The sequence below is a fragment of the Psammomys obesus genome, unplaced genomic scaffold (genome assembly GCF_907164565.1).
Source record: "Psammomys obesus unplaced genomic scaffold, mPsaObe1.curated_primary_1811, whole genome shotgun sequence".
In the NCBI taxonomy this organism is placed as follows: Eukaryota; Metazoa; Chordata; class Mammalia; order Rodentia; family Muridae; genus Psammomys; species Psammomys obesus.
The window spans coordinates 2,439,611-2,458,097 of NW_026593286.1; the positions used below are offsets into that span (position 1 = coordinate 2,439,611).

The 18,487-nt window shown below is 57.4% G+C and overlaps 1 protein-coding gene across 4 annotated transcripts in view; it reads right to left on the bottom strand.

The window, feature by feature from the left end:
* Espnl (espin like) overlaps window positions 1-18,487 on the bottom strand; it is a 22,560-nt gene continuing 4,073 nt past the window's right edge. Inside the window, exons 5-9 of one of the 4 annotated variants that reach the window (XM_055616688.1) lie at window positions 12,235-12,366; window positions 6,585-6,699; window positions 5,195-5,298; window positions 4,400-4,591; window positions 1-2,871 (exon numbers count right to left, since the gene is read on the bottom strand). In XM_055616688.1, coding sequence (XP_055472663.1) covers window positions 1,252-2,871; window positions 4,400-4,591; window positions 5,195-5,298; window positions 6,585-6,699; window positions 12,235-12,366 — 2,163 coding nt within the window. In that variant the 3' untranslated portion in view covers window positions 1-1,251. Of the gene's footprint in view, window positions 2,872-4,399; window positions 4,592-5,194; window positions 5,302-6,584; window positions 6,700-7,773; window positions 8,037-12,234; window positions 12,367-18,487 lie in introns of those variants that run through there. The other 3 variants (XM_055616690.1, XM_055616687.1, XM_055616691.1) reach the window with 3 other exon arrangements.

Genomic DNA, 18,487 nt, shown 5'->3' on the forward strand with positions numbered 1-18,487 from the left:
CACCAGCCAGAAACAGGAACTTTATTTTGCAAACACACATCCAGCTCCAGCTCCTGATGAAGCTCTAGAAGCCAAGGAAGCCAAGGGCCTAGTCACCCCAAAGCAGGTCACAGGGAGGGCCAGGGCTGGAGGCCTGCCCACTGTGGCTCTTGCAGCACCAACACCCATTAGCTATGCCAGCTTTAGCTCCCTGGAGGTCTCTTGCCATGGGACTCCTACCTAGTCTTAAGTCTGTAGGCTCTGCTCCAGCCAACAGCCTGCGCATTGTCATCCAAAAGTCCAAGGTTAGGGCTCCCTGCTCCCCCCCCAATGGTGGGGACACCGTAGGAGACTCTTTTCCCATTGTCTGTGCCTTTGCCTCTAGGGCCTATTGTAGTTTTCTCAAAAAGCCACCCCAAAGTCCCCCATGGGTTCCAGTCCAGTTCTCCTGGGCCCCACGAGCTGGGCGGTGGCTCTTCTGCCTGTCACCAGGAGCTGGAATAGAGCCCCATCTTGCAGTCAGTGGTCTGCGGCCTCCCTCTAGCACCAGGCTGCCGTGGTTCTCTATGGTCCCTGGAATCCGCAAGGGTGTTTGGCTCCTTTCTCTATTCTGTGGGGACTCCCACATGCCCCCACGAACACCCCTGGCATGTCCTGCCCTTGCTGCTCCCAGGTTCAGAAGCTCAGTTTCCCTTCAGAGGGAACCAACTTTTCTGCGCTGAGGACTCCTCATCTCTTGGTGGACATTCTTGGTGCCCCTGCTCCTAGAGTCCTCCTGTGGCCCTGCCACTGCCTCCAGCTGTGAGTCTGGGAAGGGCTGGTCAGCTAGAAGACAAAGGCCTGATGGGGAGCCTAGCCTCAGGGACCAGGCAGTGCCCGAGGAAGGATGCTGCTAGCACCGGACAGCAGCGACCATGACTAACCAGGAGAAGCTGTTGGTGTAGCTGAGCGCACCTGCACGTGGAAACTGAAGGGAGAGACAGTCACGTGACTGCTGAAAGCAAGACTGGCAGGGGGTCCTGGTGCTGGGACCTTGGCTGTAGGACCATCCGACCCACATGGCCGCTGAGGGCCTGCGGGCTGTGTTCACAAACGAGAAGGATTTTGACCCCAAGTCACTGCTCAGAAGAGATGGACACCATCCCCGATCTCTGTAAAGATGGACTGGAGTCAGCCATCACCCAGCCCACTTCACCTAACCCCCAGAGAGTGCAAAGAACGAAGAAGAGGAACCCCAAACCTCCCCAGAATCCCATTCTACCCGCTGAACCATCAGTCTGCGAGGTTAAACATCTCGGCTTCTTTCTCCTTCCAAAAGGCGAAGCTGCGGTCGATGTAGCCACAGATGTCCCCACTGTTGAAGCTGCTCCGCTGGGAGTCGGACCCCAGCCTCCGAGTCGCAGGCTCGGGGCCGCTGCCAGGGAGGGCAGCGTGGGGCGAGGAGCCGAGCTCGCGGCCGGGCTGCCCCTCCCAGGGGGGACCCTGGGACGCGGAGCCGAAGAAGCGGGCTTTGATGTCTTCGAAGCCGTCGGTCCAGGCCCGGCGGCCCGCGGCCACCTCGTCGGTCACCGCCCTGTGGAAGGCGCGCACGGCCTCCCAGCCGTGTGCGCCCAGGTGCTCGAAGACCTCGAAGCACAGCAGGTGGCGCATCTTGCGCTCCTCGGCCGGCAGGTCGCATTCCAGGAGCTGGAAGTAGCCGAGCAGGAAGAGGTCCAGCGAGAGGCTGTCGTAGGGCACGGGCGCCCCGTCCACGTGCGGCAGGAACTGCTCGGGGGACAGCGGCCCGCGCGCCCTGCGGCTCAGCCTCCGCAGCTGCCGGGCCGGCACGTGCGCCATGATGGCTTTCCAGGTGCCCAGCAGGTGGGTGATGATGCCACGCTGCTGCCACAGGTGGCCGAGCCGGGGGCCGCCGCTGGGCTGCGGGGAGGGTGGCCGCGAGGCCCCGGCCGGCGCGGGGCCCTCGGCTCGCGCACGCCGGGCTTCCAGGGTCCTGCAGGCGGCCGTCCTGAGCGCGGGCGTGTAGGCGGACTTCTTCCAGTGGCCGAGGAACAGCATGACGATGCGCTCCTTGCGCAGGCTGGCCAGGTCCAGCCCCGGCCCCGCGCCAGCTTCCGACGGGGCCTCCTCGCAGCTGATGCCCGAGTCGCTGGCCTCCTCCGTGTCGCCGGGCCTGGGCTCCCCGCCCACTGGGTCGCCTCGGGGCTGTGGCGGCACCGACCAGCAGCCTCGCATACACTGGACGGGCCGCGCCCCCAGCTCACAGGGACCCGAGTTCGAGGCGCAGGGCAGATCCGGGGCGGACTCGAAGTTCCCCCGCAGCGTCCGCACCGACACCCCGCACTCTTGGATCTCGCGCTGGGCCTCGCTCCGGGGTGGGCAGGCCACGGCCTCCTTGCCTGGGTCCTGCCGGACCGGGGTGGGCGGCTTCTCCTCGCCCTGCGCCAGCCCGTTCATGCCCTTCAGCAGCAGGGACATGCTGCGCACCAGGCGGCCTATGTGGCTGCACCAGAAGGGCAGCGGCTGCGCGCTGGCCTCGGCCTTCCCGGGCTCCGCCGAGGCCTCCAGCTCAGGCACCGGGACTGGGGCTTCCTCGTCTTCCAGGCCCTGAGCACGGGGCAGAAAGTGGCTGTTGACGGTGATGCTGACCAGGGGCTCGGGCAGGAGGGCCTGCAGCTGCGCTGCCAGCCGGCCCAGCTCGCTCTCATACTCCTGGCATCGGCGCCGGAGCTGCAGGTCGTTGATCTGCTTCTCCAGGTAGATCAGGTCGTCCTCCGTCAGCAGCTCCCCGAAGGGGCCCAGGATGGCTTGGTGCGTCTGCGAATACCTCCAAGTTGCCTGCTCCGCGGGGGCGGGGCCTGAGCTCCGGCCTGAGCTGCGGCTCTGGCCCTCGTCCTGGGCACAGGAAGGCTGGGTTGGCAGCCACTACAGCTCACACTCACCAGTGCTCTGCTTGGTTCCCCACAGCCTGGCCCTTGGACACCAGCTGGCCCTCTCCTGGCTTTACAAAGGGAAGCTGGTGTCTGGCCAACCCAGTCCAGAGCGGAGCCTGAGGGAAGATGGAGACGGCCTGCCCCCCCATGGCCTGCCTCCAGCAGCCCTTGATGTTAAGATGAGCAACCCTGCCTACCTCCTCGCCAGCCTCCGGACAGACACCATTGCTCTAGACAGTGTCCGGGCTGCAAGGGGCCAGCACAGAGGCCTCTGCCTGAGGCAAGGCATCACTCTAAACCCCTCACAACCCTCCTCCCTGTCTTAGAGCTTCTTGTCCCTGTGGAACCATGAGCCCGCCCTTAGACTCCAAGGGGCTTCCTGGTGGCCGCCCTCCCGCCACTGCCCTGCTGCGCCCCAGTCCTGAAGATGTGGCAGGAGGCAGACACTCTTGGAGGCTGAACATATGCAGCAGGCAGGAGTCCTTAGCACCTGCGGCTGGAAGAGACGTGCCTGGCCCAATGGACTGTTCCTACTTTGGCTTTAAAGCTTCCTTTCAGTTGCCCCCAGTGACAGCGTTGTCTAGACAGTTCCTCTCTAAACCGCGACACAGTGCAATCCACACGCCTGGAGGGGGGATTCTAGCTCTGCTTGTTCAGACAGTATCCAGAAAGGCCAGGCCAAAGCATAGTCCCCTCACTGCTCAGGCACCTTCTGCACACCCTCGATCCCCGCAGGCCTCCCCCTCCCCCAAACCACCCGTTCACTCCATCCGGCAGTCTCTACTGCTCAGTCCTGGGGCCTGCTCACCTCACCTCAGGACCTTTGGCCTTGCTTTCCCTTCTGCCAAGAACACAAAAGACCCTAGACCCAAACTCGAATGGGTTCCTCCTCATTCCCCTCTAACTCCAGTTCAAGGTCACCTGCCCAGAGAGGTGACCCCCCCCCACAGACCCCCACTTCACACTCCTTCACCCTTCCCCATGGTTTCGCCCACACACCCTGCCCTCACTGGACTGTACTTTCCTTTTGGTATCTGCAACAATCTAAGCAGCAGGACAGTAGGGTTAGCCCAGTCCGGTAGGTGACAGAACCCGTGGAGCCTTTTCCTCTGAGGCCATAAATGCCTTGCTTGGAACCCCGTGACCCAAGCCCCGTGACCCACAGGATGGCAGGAGAGGGAGCTGGGACCACACAGTAGCAGGGGGGATTCCCAGTCTGGACTGGGGCATCCCACTGGCACCTTCCACCCCTGATGGCACTCAGCGGCCATGTTCCTACCTCCTCATCCCACTCCTCACCTCCGTCCTCCCACCTCCTGCCCCACTATCCCACACCCACACCTCCTCCCCACCTACTCTAACTCCTTGTCCCCCCCCATTCCCAACCAAACTCCCCAGTGCCCTCTGGTGAGCCCCACCCTCCTCCTTCAGGCTCTGCCCCTCCCTCTGGCCCGGTGCTCCTCCTCTGGCTCCTTCCCCTCCTGTGGCACCTGATCTGGAGGACAGTCTGCACCCAGGCGCGCCTGCAGCTTCCGAACCATCACCTGCCGCTTCCACTCGGGGATGGGCCGGCCACGCTCGTCCTGGGTGGGCACCAGCATGTCCAGGTCTCCTGAAGGCAACCCATCCAGCTGCAGAGCGGCCAGGCCATCATGAGGGTCCCAGGCTTCCACGTCAGGCCCCTGCAGAGACAGGCAGGTGGCAGGCCCTAAGCGGATCTAAGCTTGAGAAAGAGGTCCCTAGCCTAATAAAGGCCGGGCCTTGAGTTTGAGGATGTGCCCCTCCCCCCTGAACTGGGGGAGGGGGTCTAACATGGCCTAGATAAGGTTACCTAGAGCATACCGTATAAAGACAGCTAAATGGTAAAAACGTGCTGACACTGCCTGGTCACCAGGTCTGCAGGACTTATCAGAGCCTTTATTGAACTGTGTGCGGACCAGCATCACTGGGCAATTCTAAGAGTCCTTTGGAACCCAGGGAAAGGCGGGACTGGAAAAGTTGGGGTGAGCAAGGAGGGCTAACTGGAAACTCCAGAGGAGCGGGCTCCAGGACCTTCTGAAGGTATCTGGTTGCCTCTTGTGACAGCAGCTTCCGACCCTGAGTCCAGAGGTCAGGACTCTGGGATGACAGAGAATGGCTCTGTTCCCAAGACAGGGCCTGGCTGCTGCTTCCCTGACATTCTTGTCTCCGCAGAACTTGAGGTGGTCAGAGCTGTCTGGGCTGAGAAAGCATGGGGTATAGGAGCCTGGAGGTAGAGAGACAGGGAGGGAAGAGCAGAGACTCACCTGAGGGGCAGTGGGGACACTGGACGTGACCCTCAGAGGGGCTGTGCAGGCCATTGGCTCCCTTGGGACAGGCTGACCAGGCCAGTCTGGGCTGAGAGTTACAGCTGCTAAAGACAGCTGGAGTCAGAGGGGCATCAGAGGGCAGGGGCACAGGAGAACAGAGACACCAGCTGGAGCTCTTGGACCCAGGCTAGCCCTGCCCTTCCAGGAACACTAACAGGAGCTCAAGACCCTGAAGCCCTGTCCCAAAGTCCCCTTGGGGTCAGAGGCAAAATGCTACCACTGGGCCTCTCACGGAGGCCTCAAAAGGGCCTGCCCCACTCTGGCTACCTGGAAAGCCTGTAGTTATCTGATTCTTCCTGCCATAGCCCCTCCCAACTTCCCTGCAGCCTGGGCAGAGCCATAAGACCTGAAGGCACTGGGACCTAACCCAGCCCTGTCAGACCCCAAAGCCTGTCCTCCTCCTACCCACGTCCCTTCTGCACTATAAACACACACCAGCACCACAACCCCAAGCAAGTCACCTCTGTGTCACACCTAAGCAGGCACATAGACCCACTCACAGACACACTCACTCACAGCTAGACATACACTCTCTCTTACACACACAAGTAGATACACACAGACACATGCTACACATAGACACATGCATGTTCACAGAGAGGGACACAGGAAGACACACACACAGACATATACATGCTCATACACACAGAAACACACACAGGTAGACAAACACAGACACAGGCACGCTCTCACATATACAGAAACACAAACAGACTGGCACATGCATGCACATGCAGACACAGACATGCTTATGTGCGGACACACAAGTACATATGCAGACATACAAAGAGCTATAAATGTACACTCACATAAGACATACACTCAGACACAGACACATACAGACACACGCTTGCCCACACGGGCAGACACCAGCTCCTACACGTGAGCGAGTAGCTGCAACGTGCCCATGGGTCAAGACAAAGCCTCACTGCGTGTGGCACCTGCTAATATCTTCACGCCATCCAATTGCATTCTGATAAGGGCTGGTCACGCTCCTCTAAGGGTGGTGACCCTCAGAGGGCAGGCCCTCCCTCCTCCTGATGCTCATTGGCCTGCTGAGGTCTCTGGCCTGAGCTCCACTGAAACCAGCTGCTTTCATTTCTGCTCATGTTACTGTGGTCTTGGTATCAAAGATAGAAAATGTCAGACTGCAAAAGAACCCTGGGAGGAGAGTTTCTGAGAAGGGCTGACCCTATGTGCTCAGCTGCCCGAGCCCAGCTCCTCCAAGAAGGTCCTCCCCAGCCCAGCAACTCCGAGAAGGTCCTCCCAGCTGGCTTCTGTTTCCCTCCACACCTTGCCCAGAGCAGTTCTGTGGCCAAGCACTCACGCGAGGGACTCCTGAGTCCTGAGTCCTCTCTTCTTCCATCTTCCAGGGAGAGCCTTGCAGCCAACAGTGGAGGAGGTGGAAATGGTGGGGGCGGGGGTGTCATCAGGACTGGCACCTGGGGGTGGAGACACCTAGTCAGCAGTGAGTCTGGACTGGGGTCTGTCACAGCCTTGCCAGGCAAGTGTGCAGGGCGTCTTGGGGGCCTGTGCAACTCAGAGAGGACCTCAGAAGAGACACGTGCAAGAGGGAGGCCCAGGATCCTGCCCCTCTTGGCCTCCCTGCCCACCTGTGCTGAGAGGTTGGGTTTCCTAGCAGACTGTGCCCTCCACCTGTCTCAGGGCCCAGCTCAGGGCCCAGCTCAGGGCGTGCTAGGTGAACCTCACTCCAGGGCTAACTCCTGAGTTAGCTGTGCTCACCTCTCCCAGCTCCACACCGATGGGAGCATGGACACATGCGGGCATGTGCGCCTCCCTGGGGCTGAGCTTGGCTCCCTGGGGCTGAGACTCACCTGGCTCCCGATCCTTGGATCCTTGACGTGAGCAAGAGGATAACGTAGGGGAGGGAGTCAGTGAGCTCCAATAAGGAAGGCAGCGGCAGGGCCGTATAGGCCCATCAGCCCTTTTTCAAGTAAGGATATTGGTGCTTCAGGCTCCCTCTACTAGGCCACATAGGGTCCAGGGAGCCTGAGCACGGACTCTGAGTTATGCCCAGGGCTGAGGTATCACCTCAGAGAGCCTGGCCTTGGACAGTCAAGCTGCTCAACCTTCCCAGAACTACTGCGCCACAGATTGGCTTGTCCAGCCACTAAGAAGATAGCTGGGTAGAGAGGCAAGATCGGATACTTGAATTTCTTTTCAGCCCACACGTGAGGGCTGAGTAGCAGGGACTATATGCCACAGGCAAAGGTGCAAGTCAGGACCTGCTTTCAGTGTCCATGCCACACCAAAACAGAAACATCAAACGTGGAGAGGCGCCCCTCCCATTTAGCTTGGGTAGCTGACCATCCATGGCCACCCCTACTGTCCTCAGGTGCTGACCGCCAGATGAGCCATCGACCTGAATGTGCTGCCCAATGCAGCTCTGCTCAGGCTCAGCTGTGGCGCCTGACCCAGGAAGCTCAGGTTCCTGTTCCTCCTACTGGTGCTGCCTAAGAGGAGATGTGAGGCCCGAAGAATGGAGCTTGGCTCACCATCCCTGTTTCCTCCGAGCTGGGCTTGGCACCTTTTGGCTGAGAGATGATGTGGAAGGCTTCTTGAGGATGGGGACACCTGAGCTCCAAGGGCTGAGTTAATGTCGGAGCCCTTCTGGCATGTGGATACCCAGAATCCTGGCTGCAGCTAACAGGGCACACATGACATCCACCCCACAGTCACGTCTAAGCCTCAACACCTCCCTCCCGGGCACAGAAGTGGCAGGCCCCAAAAATGGTACTGGTGAGATTCCCCCCCCCCCCCCCCCGAGCAGGGCAGGGGCTTTGCCTTGGACCAGCTGTGATTCAGAATATGTGACCCACAGCCAAGCTCTGTCAGGAACCTCTGCTGCACCTGCTTCCAACTTTTACCCACACCTGCAGAGATGGTCTTCTGCCTGCTCCCCCCACACACACAGTGTGGCAGCCTGCACTGCCCAGGCAAACAGCTTCTTCACTCCCGCACCACCCAACACCCTCAGCTCACCAGGTCACAGGGAAAAGAAAGCAGCATGAACCCCGTATGCCCTCTTGTGCACCTCAGTTTTCCTGGGAGTCTGCAGAGCCCAGGAGCCTGCACGTGGGCCTGCAGGGCTGGAACATCTGCCTGCTTCAGCCTGGGCAGCTCTCAGAAGCAAATGCTGGGCAGCCGAGCACCAGGGGCTGTGGTTGTCCCGGTCCCAGCTGTCAGGGGCTGTTGCTGTGTCCCGGAGTGGGAGGTATCGCATTAATATTTGAAGGTCCAGGTGTCGGGTTGCCAGCAGGCTGGGGCCAGGTGTGGGATCCCTTACCACGGAGCCTTCCGCCCCACAGTAGAGGGCTAGGTACGGACCTCTGGGACGTGGAGGACCTAAGATGATCCAACACAGTGTCTCCCAGCACATAGTGGGAAACCAGGCTCTCACAGCCGCACACAGTTGAGGGAGTGTCAGCAGAAGCTCTGGGGTCTGGCAATCTCTCTGCAGACTCCGAGCTTGACCCTTGCGGGGGTGATGTCACAGGACAGGAACTATCGGAATGCTGCTCACTCTGCTGTGGAGCTGTCCCAGGCTCAGGGCTCCTCGGCCGGCCGATACACATGGCAGCCATCTGGACCATCAGCATATCAACTAGGGAGCCTGGGGACAAAGGCCCCCTCGTCTAGGAGCCTCAGCTCCCTTCCCTGCCATTCAATCTTCTGTCAAGAGAATGGGCAAAAAGGGCCCTTGCCTGCCTCATCCCAGAAAGATCAGGGGGTTTAGTGGGGTTGGCAACAGCCTCCTCAGGCTGGATGTCGGCCTGGGCTGGGAGAATGGACTTCAGCCTCAGAACAGCCCCACAGCTTGAGGACCACAGGACCCTGGTCTGAATGGGCCCTGTGGCTCTTCTTGCCATGTCTCGGCAGGGCTGTTGACGGTGAACCAGGATGGGAACGTCTGACTCTACGCATACAGGAAACTGCTTAGCGCCGACCCTCCGATGGTGGGCAGGAGGAAGCGTGACTACGGTGCCCTCCAGGCAGCGGGAACCCCGCATCCTTGCCTCCCAGTCTTGGCCATGGACCCTGAGGGAATCCTTGCTATGGGGAGGGGGCGGGCAGGTGTCAGACTCCATCCTTTAGTCCTAATGGCTGGGCATATCATGCCTGGGACGGCCATTCTGAGGGTGGCAGTCCCTCTGGCTCCATTGCCTGCCATCCCTTTCCTTGTTTGGGGTGAGATTTGAGCATTTGCTGAGCCTGCCATGCATTAATCATGGAGGGCAGCTGTGGAGAGCTGGGTTACAGGCCTGTAATGCCACCCGGGCCGAGAAAATCATGACCTCAGACGAAGCTGGACACCGTTCACCACAGCTGAGATTCCATTACTGTGGGCAGCCACCTCCACTCCACCCTGAGGCAAGGCTCTGTCCAGGGAAGTCCCCAGCCTTCCCTAGCTCCAGTTTCCCCGAGTGTCTATGAAGGGGCCCTAGGGCCCTCGGCAGTGAGAGAGGGGAGACTAAGCTGACGCCATCACAACAGAGCAGAAGAGGGACATTGCTTATGCCCCCAAACAAGGGCTTCAGACCTGCCTTGAGGATGAGAAACTCAAGGCTGGTGCCAGGTGCCCAAGAGGATCCAGCACCCCACTGGTGGGACTGAGTATAAGGTAGGCAAACCGGGCAGCCCAGACCATGAGGGATGAGGGCCGCATTCCCTGGGCTTGGGGGCATGCACAGATGTCATCCATCTAGGGTTGTTATGAATGGCTAACATGTCTGAAGCAACCCCCAGACCCCCACTGACACCAGGGAATCAGGCTACCAACTAACTGACACCAGGGAACCAGGCTACCAACTAACTGAGAGAGGTGGGCACAGGCTACCGCCTCAGTAGCCACCTGGCCTCTGTCCCACTTAGGAAAAGAGGCCGAACCTCCCACCGCACAGAGAAACACCGAGGCCCAGGGAGAAGCAAGGCCTGAATTTGCCCAGGGCTCCATGCAGACCCTACGCTCAGCAGAGGGTCTGCCAGGGCCCCACAGACCCCTGATGTAAAGTGGTCGCTGAAGGCGCGCCTTCAGGGAACCGCTCTTGACACTGACAGCCTCGCACTCAAGCTGCCTCTCCTGGGCCCGCAAGTCCCCTGGGAGCATCTCAGGACAGTGGTGTCCGGGGAATAATGGATTTCACCGTCTCCTCGGCCCACAGGAGACAGCCAGCGCGGACGACCTCTGCAGATTGCGTTTCCATCAATACTGCATCAGGCGCGCTCCCCCTGCCGCCGGCCTCAGCCTGCCCTCCCGCACGAGGTGGGGCAGCTTCAGCGGTGGCGGAGTCGGGCACCCCTCGCTGTCACCAGGCACCGTCAAGACGGCGTCCCGGCATCACCAAGCTCTGGCCCTAAGTATGAAGCTCTGCATGACCCCCGGATAGACACCACTGAGTCCACACAGGGTCAAGTGTCAGGCTTGCAGGGTGCTCACCTACAAGCAGGGAGGAAAATGTTGGGTACAGGAAATGGAGGAGCTGTGTTAAGCCACAGGGGAGGCATCCATGCAGATTCGGGAGTGCCAGGTACTGCAGGGCCCAGGCTAGCTGGGAGGTGCTGCTTCGGGTCCCATACAGCTTCAAAGACACAGCTAGGACCAGATCAACCATAGGAAGGCAAGAGGGGCTCGCTGCCCTCAGCTGAGGGCAGGGTGGGGAAGGGAAGATGCAGAGACCCTCTCCCTGAGGTGAGGTTAGGTTCAGGAGGGGCTGGCTACATCCGGCTGTGAAGATGGAAGGCCAGGAGCTTGCTTGGACGAGACGCTAGCCTTGGAATTCCCATCATGCCTGGGGTGGGGCCTAGTCAGACTCTTGGAAGCTGGATGAGACCTGGTCCAGGGGAGTAGGTGCTCCTGCAATGGGCACGGGAGAGCGGCTGCCCTTCCCACCTCCTGATCTCAGCTGCTACCCAGGGCAGGGTAGATCTCAGTGAGGACAGAAGCCTGGTATTTCCAGAGGCTGGCTCTCTCTGGGCCCAGAATGTGCATTCTTGCTCACTTTCCGGAAGCTAGCCATGTCACCACTTGCTTCAGTCTCAGCCAGAGCAAGCATCCGGCACTGACAGCCACGGCCTGATGTTTAGTCACTGGCCCATTTCCAAAACTTGAATCCTAGATTCTGAGACTTCCACCCCCGGGGGAGCCCCACAAGAGTCCTCATGGCCTACTTGAACTGTGTCACGCTGTGCAGGGCTTGCTGCAGACTTCAAGCAGTAAAGTTTGGTTAGGATCACATGAGGAGCCTAGTGTAGGCCGAAGGGCCATGGAGGGCTCTCTTTCAATTGGTTCCCGACATTCTGAGGGGACAGCCAGATGGAGAGAGAAACACAGAATCTCCTCAGCGAGCCCCAGGGGTTCCTTCACTTCCTGAACCTCAGTCCCCTCACCAACACACGGCTGGGACAGGTCACTAGTGAGAACTAACAAAATTATCATGGTCTCTGCCTTGGGCTGAATCAGGGGAGAAGAATTGGGGTGTGGGGAGAGCACTGGGAAGAGCTGGGTCCACGTCACCAAACTACATCCACAAGGAACACCCCAAGCCTGCCCACTCCCCCGTCTTCTCCCTCTGGCCACCTACTCACATCACCCCTTCTCTGTGAATTCCTTTATCTGTTCAGTCAGCAAACCCCTGTTGGACCCTGCCCAGTTAGGATAGTGGAGGATCCGGCTCTGAGAGGCGGGAGACTAAGGTGGGCCTCCCGCCACTGGAGCATGACAGGCGGCCCGAGGGTTAGTCAGCCAGGGTGGGGGTCTTACTTCCACCCCTGGGCATGCTCAGCCAGAAGTAACATCCCCAAGACACAGACACGACACCGTTTCTGTGGTTCATACGGCAGGCATAGCTTGTCCAACCCTGGCTCAACCCCCCCCCCCCCCGCAGCCTGGCCCCTGTCCAGTGTTGGAGGTGAGAGAGGTGTGTCCTCTAGGACACACAGAGCCCCTGAGGCTTTACCGGCCGAGACATTTCCCGAAGGTACTGGGCGCAATCCTGGTGTCCGTGATACTCGGCCAGGTCCAAGGCTGTGTACCCATCTTCATCCCTTAGGAAGGGGTCTACGTGGTGGGAGAGCAGGGTCTGGCAGCACTGTGGAGAAAGGGATGTTCTATGACACACATGGCTCGCTGGGTGTCAGTGCGGACATTCAGGCCCCTTCCCTGCCTGCAGGCTTGGTCACTCAGCAACCTACCAATGGCTCAGTTTTTTCCCTCATAGACCCCTTCCAGAGGTGACTGAGGCATCTTTCTTAGGTCAGCAGGCTAGCTGAGTTCATGAATGAAGCAAGGCATACCTGAGGCATAAGCCGTCTAAGCTGGATCAGCTCTGGGAGACTCCTGGGGTATCAGGAGGGGCTGAGTGCCCTGGAGGGAAGGTCATGGGGTCTGCAGAGCAGAGGATATGGGGAGGACGGGGACCAAGCCTGGCCCCAGGCAGTGATGGACAGAGAAGGTACAGCTGGAGTGGGTGGCAGCAGTGACAGGGGTGTAGGTGGGGGAGGAGGACTTTGGCAGTGTGAAGGACCCCCTAGGTGCTGGGACTTGTGAGCAGAGGTGGCTGGGGAGAGATGACCAAGGTGCCAGCCTGGACATCTGAGGAGGCCATAGCAGGAGAAAACTGGGGAGCAAATGGGCCACTGCGGAGAAGGGAGAAGCAAGGGGCCAGCCCAAGGGTGACACGTACAACATGCCTTCCGAAAGCTTCCGAGAGGCTAAAGAACTGAGGGCAGACTAGGTTAGGCCAGGAGAGGAGGAGGCTGCAGGAGGGCTCAGCCTAACACTGAGCTCCACCTTGTCCTGCAAAGGTATTGACCAGCAGGGCTCTCCCCCCAGTAGCCTAAAGAACTAGGGACCGAGGAGACCAGGAGCTGCACAGTGCAGGCTGGCTGACAACCTCCTATTACAGGCTCAGGACACCTATGAGTCAGCTGACTACCTCATGCTTCAAGGAGGCCCAGGCACCTCCATTCTGGCACGAAGATTAAAACAGACCCAGGCTGTGGCTCTCACACTTGCCTGGCAAAGGTAATAAGAAATCACTCCAACTACACCTACAGACCATTCTCCAACTGTACTGCCCAGCACAATTCATAGAAATAAAGCAAGGAAATGAGAACCGATTGACCCTAACAAATGGGTCCAGAAAAACCACCATGATCGTGGCTTCCAAAGAAAACCCAAGTGTGAAAATGTAGGCTGCAGGGCTTGGAATGTGGCTCAGCTGGCAGAGCGCTCCCGTGGTGTGCACGAAGGCCTGGCACCGTAAACAGGCGTGGCGGTGCACAGCTGTGGAGGTAGGAAGACCAGGAGTTCAAGGCCACCCTCAGCTACACAGTGAGGTCAAGGCCAGCCTGCGATGCAGGACACCTTTTCTCAAAACAAACAAACAAACAAAACCAAAAAAGCTTGATACAATAGATTGAAAACTAGACAGATGGGGCATAAAGATAGGAATGCAACTAAGAACTGAGGCTGAACTAGTGAAGAGCACACTGGTCAGAACTTACCCACGGGGAAATTTATACTGAAGGAGGTGGCCAAGGCCTAGAAAGAAACCCCACATGTTCTCTCTCGTACGTGGATCCAGCTTCAAGTCTCGTGTATGTTTAACTTGAAGCACAAGTAGATGCCAGACAGCTCAGAGGGGCCTGGAGGGCCCACATTAGGGGAGGGAGGGGAGGTTAGACAAAATCAAGTGGAGCATTGGAACCCAGCAGGGAGAGGCATAGAAGGTGGAAATGATTTCGAAGGCTAACCCCGAGGGATGGTGGGTGAAAAGCCATGTGGAAGCCAAACTTGCAACCCAGCTGAAAAGTAATTGCAAGGATAGCAGAATACATGTGACATGCAAGAAGCAGCGTGTGTGTGTGGGGGGGCAAGAAGCAGTGTGTGTGTGTGTGTGTGTAGATTCTGGGAGTTAAAGGAGTGAGGGTGGGGTGAGGAGAGACGGAAGCAGTGGGTGGGTTACCCAAAGCTAAGGATGCCTGAAAATGCCACATGGGAAGCCACTGGTTAATGAGCTAATTTCAAAACATAACTTTAAAAAAAGTAACAGATACTGCAGAGAGACCCAGAAAGGAAGCAGAGAACACAGCAGATGTGCTCATTCATACAGACATCCTGCAGGGGCCTGATTTAGTCTCCAGTCTGTGGCGCCATTGAGATGCAGTAGAAGGGTGTTAGACAGTGGGGTGTGCCCTCGAAAGGAATGCTGGGACCTTAATCCCTGTTCATCTCCCTTCTCAGAGGTGAGGTACACAGGGCCAGGCTGCATCCCATGTGTTCCTATCAGGCCCACAGCAACAAGAAAGGACGGCGGTGGACTAAAGACTACAAAACTGAGAGCCGAAACAAGCTTTTCCTCCTTCCAATTTGCGCAGTCTCCGTGACTAACACAGGGTAGTGAAGTTCAACGTACGTATAATACGAACCCCAGAAGGAGAGGAGAGACAGAACGGGGCAGAGGTGCTATTTGAGAGAAAATGGCTGAGGCTCTTATGAAGCGATGGCAAATGCCAGGGCCCAAATTCAGGAGTTTCAGCAGCTCTCGGGTAGGATAAACCAGGCCCACCTGCCTTCTGTCCCCTCATGGTAGGTCGGCCGCAGAAAGCACAAGTGAAGGAGAGAGGAAGACTTCAGAAACAGGCCTTTGGCCTTCTAATGAACAGGGCTAAAAGGCATCTGGTGATCATTTTAAAGCACATAAAAATGAAAGGTTGGAAATGACCAAGTATTTTTTTTCCTTTTCTCCAAAACAGGGTCTCCTGTAGCCCTGCTAACTTCTACTTTATTACGCAGCTGAGTCTGAACTCCTGACCCTCCTGCCTCCACCTCCCAAGTGCTGGTGTGCATCTCACCACACCACAGCACACACCGCCACACCACAGCTGGGCAGAAGGAAGATGTAGACCTGGGGTTTTGTTATATTTAAAGAGAGTGTGACGGAAGTTTTAAAAACTAAAGAAGCAGAACTGTTGAAGATGGCTGTCCCTCAAGTTCCCCTTGACCTGCTTTCCCTCTCACCCTCCCAGCTTCTCAAACCCTGTGTCTGAAATGCTTATGTCACTCTGTCCCCAGCCGGTGGTGAGCTGGGGACAGGGAGCACACAAGTCCTTTCCATGAGTCCCATGTATACCAGGCTCCAGCTGTATCTTCCAGCCACTGTGGGAGCTGCGGCTGCTTCTGGTTTACAGAAGGGGAACAAGGAAGCTAAGAAATTTTCCAAGGTTGTGATGAGGACCCCATAGCCTCCATCCACCTGCTCCGCAGCTGCCCTGTGGACAAGGGGGAGCTCTGGGTGGCTGAGGACAAGAGTCTGAATCCTCAGCCCCAGGACCCCGAGCCTCCTCTTCCTAATACCTAGCTCACTAGTCCAGCACAGCACCGTGTGTGCTAGGGTCGACCCCACACACTGTTTCTAAATAATTAAAATCCTGCACTGGACACCAGGAGGGCCGGACGGTTGAGTCAGACGCAGCTGAGGGAGGCAGGGAAAGGGACGAAGGCTCAGCTGTCCTGTTGGGCTTTGCTCAGAGCTTCCTGCTTTGTCCACACCTCTGACCTCTGATGTCCTGCACCGGACCCCTGCCCCCAGGAAGGGAGTAGGTGGACATGACAAGTGGCCAGGGACCTGCATCTCTGCTCAGCTGTGAAGGCTCTCAACATTCCTTCTTTGTGCTCACAGGGTCACTTGGAATTACGGACTCCTCATTAATTAACGAGCTAAATAGCAATCTTTGCCACAGGCTCACTCATTGTTGTGTCAAGATTACATTAAGGGGAGGAGGTGTGACCAGGAGGAGAGACAGATGAGGCCTACAAGTGGGATGTAAAATGAACAACTAAATAAATAAAGTTAAAAGTTAAACAAAGAAAACCATAAAAAATAAATAATAAAGATTACATGAAAGGTTTTGTTGTTGTTGTAGTTGTTATTGTTTGGGTTTTTGTTTTGTTTTTCCTTTTTGAGACAGGCTATCACATGGCCCCGAACTTGTGATTCTCTTGTTTCTGTGCCCCAGGTGCTGGCATTCTAGGTGCGTACCACCATGCCCAGGTTACAGGGGACAGCTTGATTCACCTGTACGCGGAATCATGACAGACAAACGTTCAGCATGTCCCGCTGTTGTGGCTGACGATGCAGCTCAGGTGGTAGCGTCCTCATCTAGCATGGAGCCTGGGCTCCAGTCACCAATACCACACAAACCAGGAGAGAGACAGAAGCAGAGGCCGAGAAGTCCAAAGTCATTCTCGGCTACATAGTGAGTTTTAGGCTACAGGAGACTCGGTTGTAAAAATAAGGCCAGCGTAGCTTCTTGGGCTTTTGGCTAAGAAGAAGCATAGTGCCAAAACCAAGGGCAAAATAAAGAAATTGGTTTTGAAGGCCAGACCAATGAAGCTCCAACATCAGGCCCAGCAATTGCTGCCACTGGCTTCAAAATGCCTGTCCCCTGGACACTGTGGGTCCATTCCTACAAAGGGAACCTTCCTGACAAGCTGGAAGGTTCCCACGCACAAGCAGGTCAGACCTGCGCACGGGAAGCGGGTCAGACCTGCGCGTGCGTACTCAAGTTAACTGAGGTAGCGAAGCATATGGGGTGCCTCCGCTCAGATGGTTTTCACACCTGTGTCTTGAGCCCTGAGCCCTGAGAGGTTCCCTGGTGCAAGTGTGTTCTTCGTTGAGCAGGGCTGTCCTGGCAGGGCTGACACTCCTGTCCCGATAGTACTCCCCAATCACTGTAACCACCTAATCCTAATCCAGTCCCAGCTCTCCGGGACCCCACAGAGGGATTACCCCACAGAACCCACTGACACTGATAAACATGTATAGTTCTGTGTCTGTTGAGAGAATGACTGAACGAGGAAGGGTGCGGGCATGCACCGGACGCACGAGAGCCAGCAGGTGAACCTCCACAGGACAGGGCATTAGTGGGCATGCCCGGCCTTTCTTTTTCCTTTCCTTTCCTTTCCTTTCCTTTCCTTTCCTTTCCTTTCCTTTCCTTTCCTTTCCTTTCCTTTCCTTTCCTTTCCTTTCCTTTCCTTTCCTTTCCTTTCCTTTCCTTTCCTTTCCTTTCCTTTCTTCTTTCTCTTTCTTTCTTGTTTTTTTGTGATAGGGTTTCTCTATGTAGCCTTGACTGTCCTGCACTCACTTTGTAGACCAGGCTTGCCTCGGTCTCACAGAGATCCTGCTGCCTCTGCCTCCCAGAGTGCTGGGATTAGAAGTCTGCACCACCTCGCTGGGCTTGCCCTTTCTTTCTGAAGTGAGTTGAGTGGAGAGCTAACACTCAGGTATAGCTAGCCACACACTCAGGATCGTGTAAGCCTCACGAGACAGGACAGAGAGGGTTCCCAAGGGCTGTGGCTCCTCCATCCTCCAGGACTGCCTCGCCCAGGTAGGAGACAGAACTGGAGTGAGTTGAACAGGGATTGTAAGAGAGTGAGGCAGATGAGAGGAAGCTGTGCCTGGAAGGTGGGGGAGGTAAAGAAAAGCCTATGGGGCTGCCATAGGCTGGCCCAGGCTACCTTCAGCAACTCTGGCTCACCTGGGTGGGGTTCTCTTGCTTGGCATTGCTAAGGTGGCTCCCTGAATGTTAGGGCTCCTGCTAGGAACAGCTGCCCAAACTCTGACGCAGGCTGGGACACTAGGGCTGTCTCCAGGGATGACCCCCACAGATGAATCTAGTCTTCCTGGAGAGTGGCAGGGCAACCTTGTCAAAAATCACAAACTCATGAGGCATCAAAGAAGCAGAGATGAGGAGTGGGGGAGGGGTAAATGGAGCTCAAGTTTCTCAGGGCAAGAAGGGTATGGGAGGACGAACCTGCATGGGACCAGACCCAGGCAGGCCACCTGCTGCCACAGTCCTCAGGGCCCCTCCTGGCGCTTTAACCCTTGCATGTGCTGCGCTCTAAGGTTCATCCCTGGACTGGGCTGCCAGGGCCAGCCGTCTAGGTGATGCACTCACTATGTAGGCTTCAGCCACACACCACCAAGCCTCGCCTGGAGCAGAAAGAGTCGCCTGAGCCAACTCATGACCTAGAGCATACACTCTGCCTGCTCTTACCCCCTTTTACTCTCTATAGATGGTAGTAATGGCATCTGTTTCAAGGGGCTTCTGGGAGGCCTCAATGGCACACTGACAAAGGGCCAGCTCCAAGTCCTAGGACGGCCTCTCCCCCCCCCCCCCCCCCCCCCCCCCCCCCCCCCCCCCCCC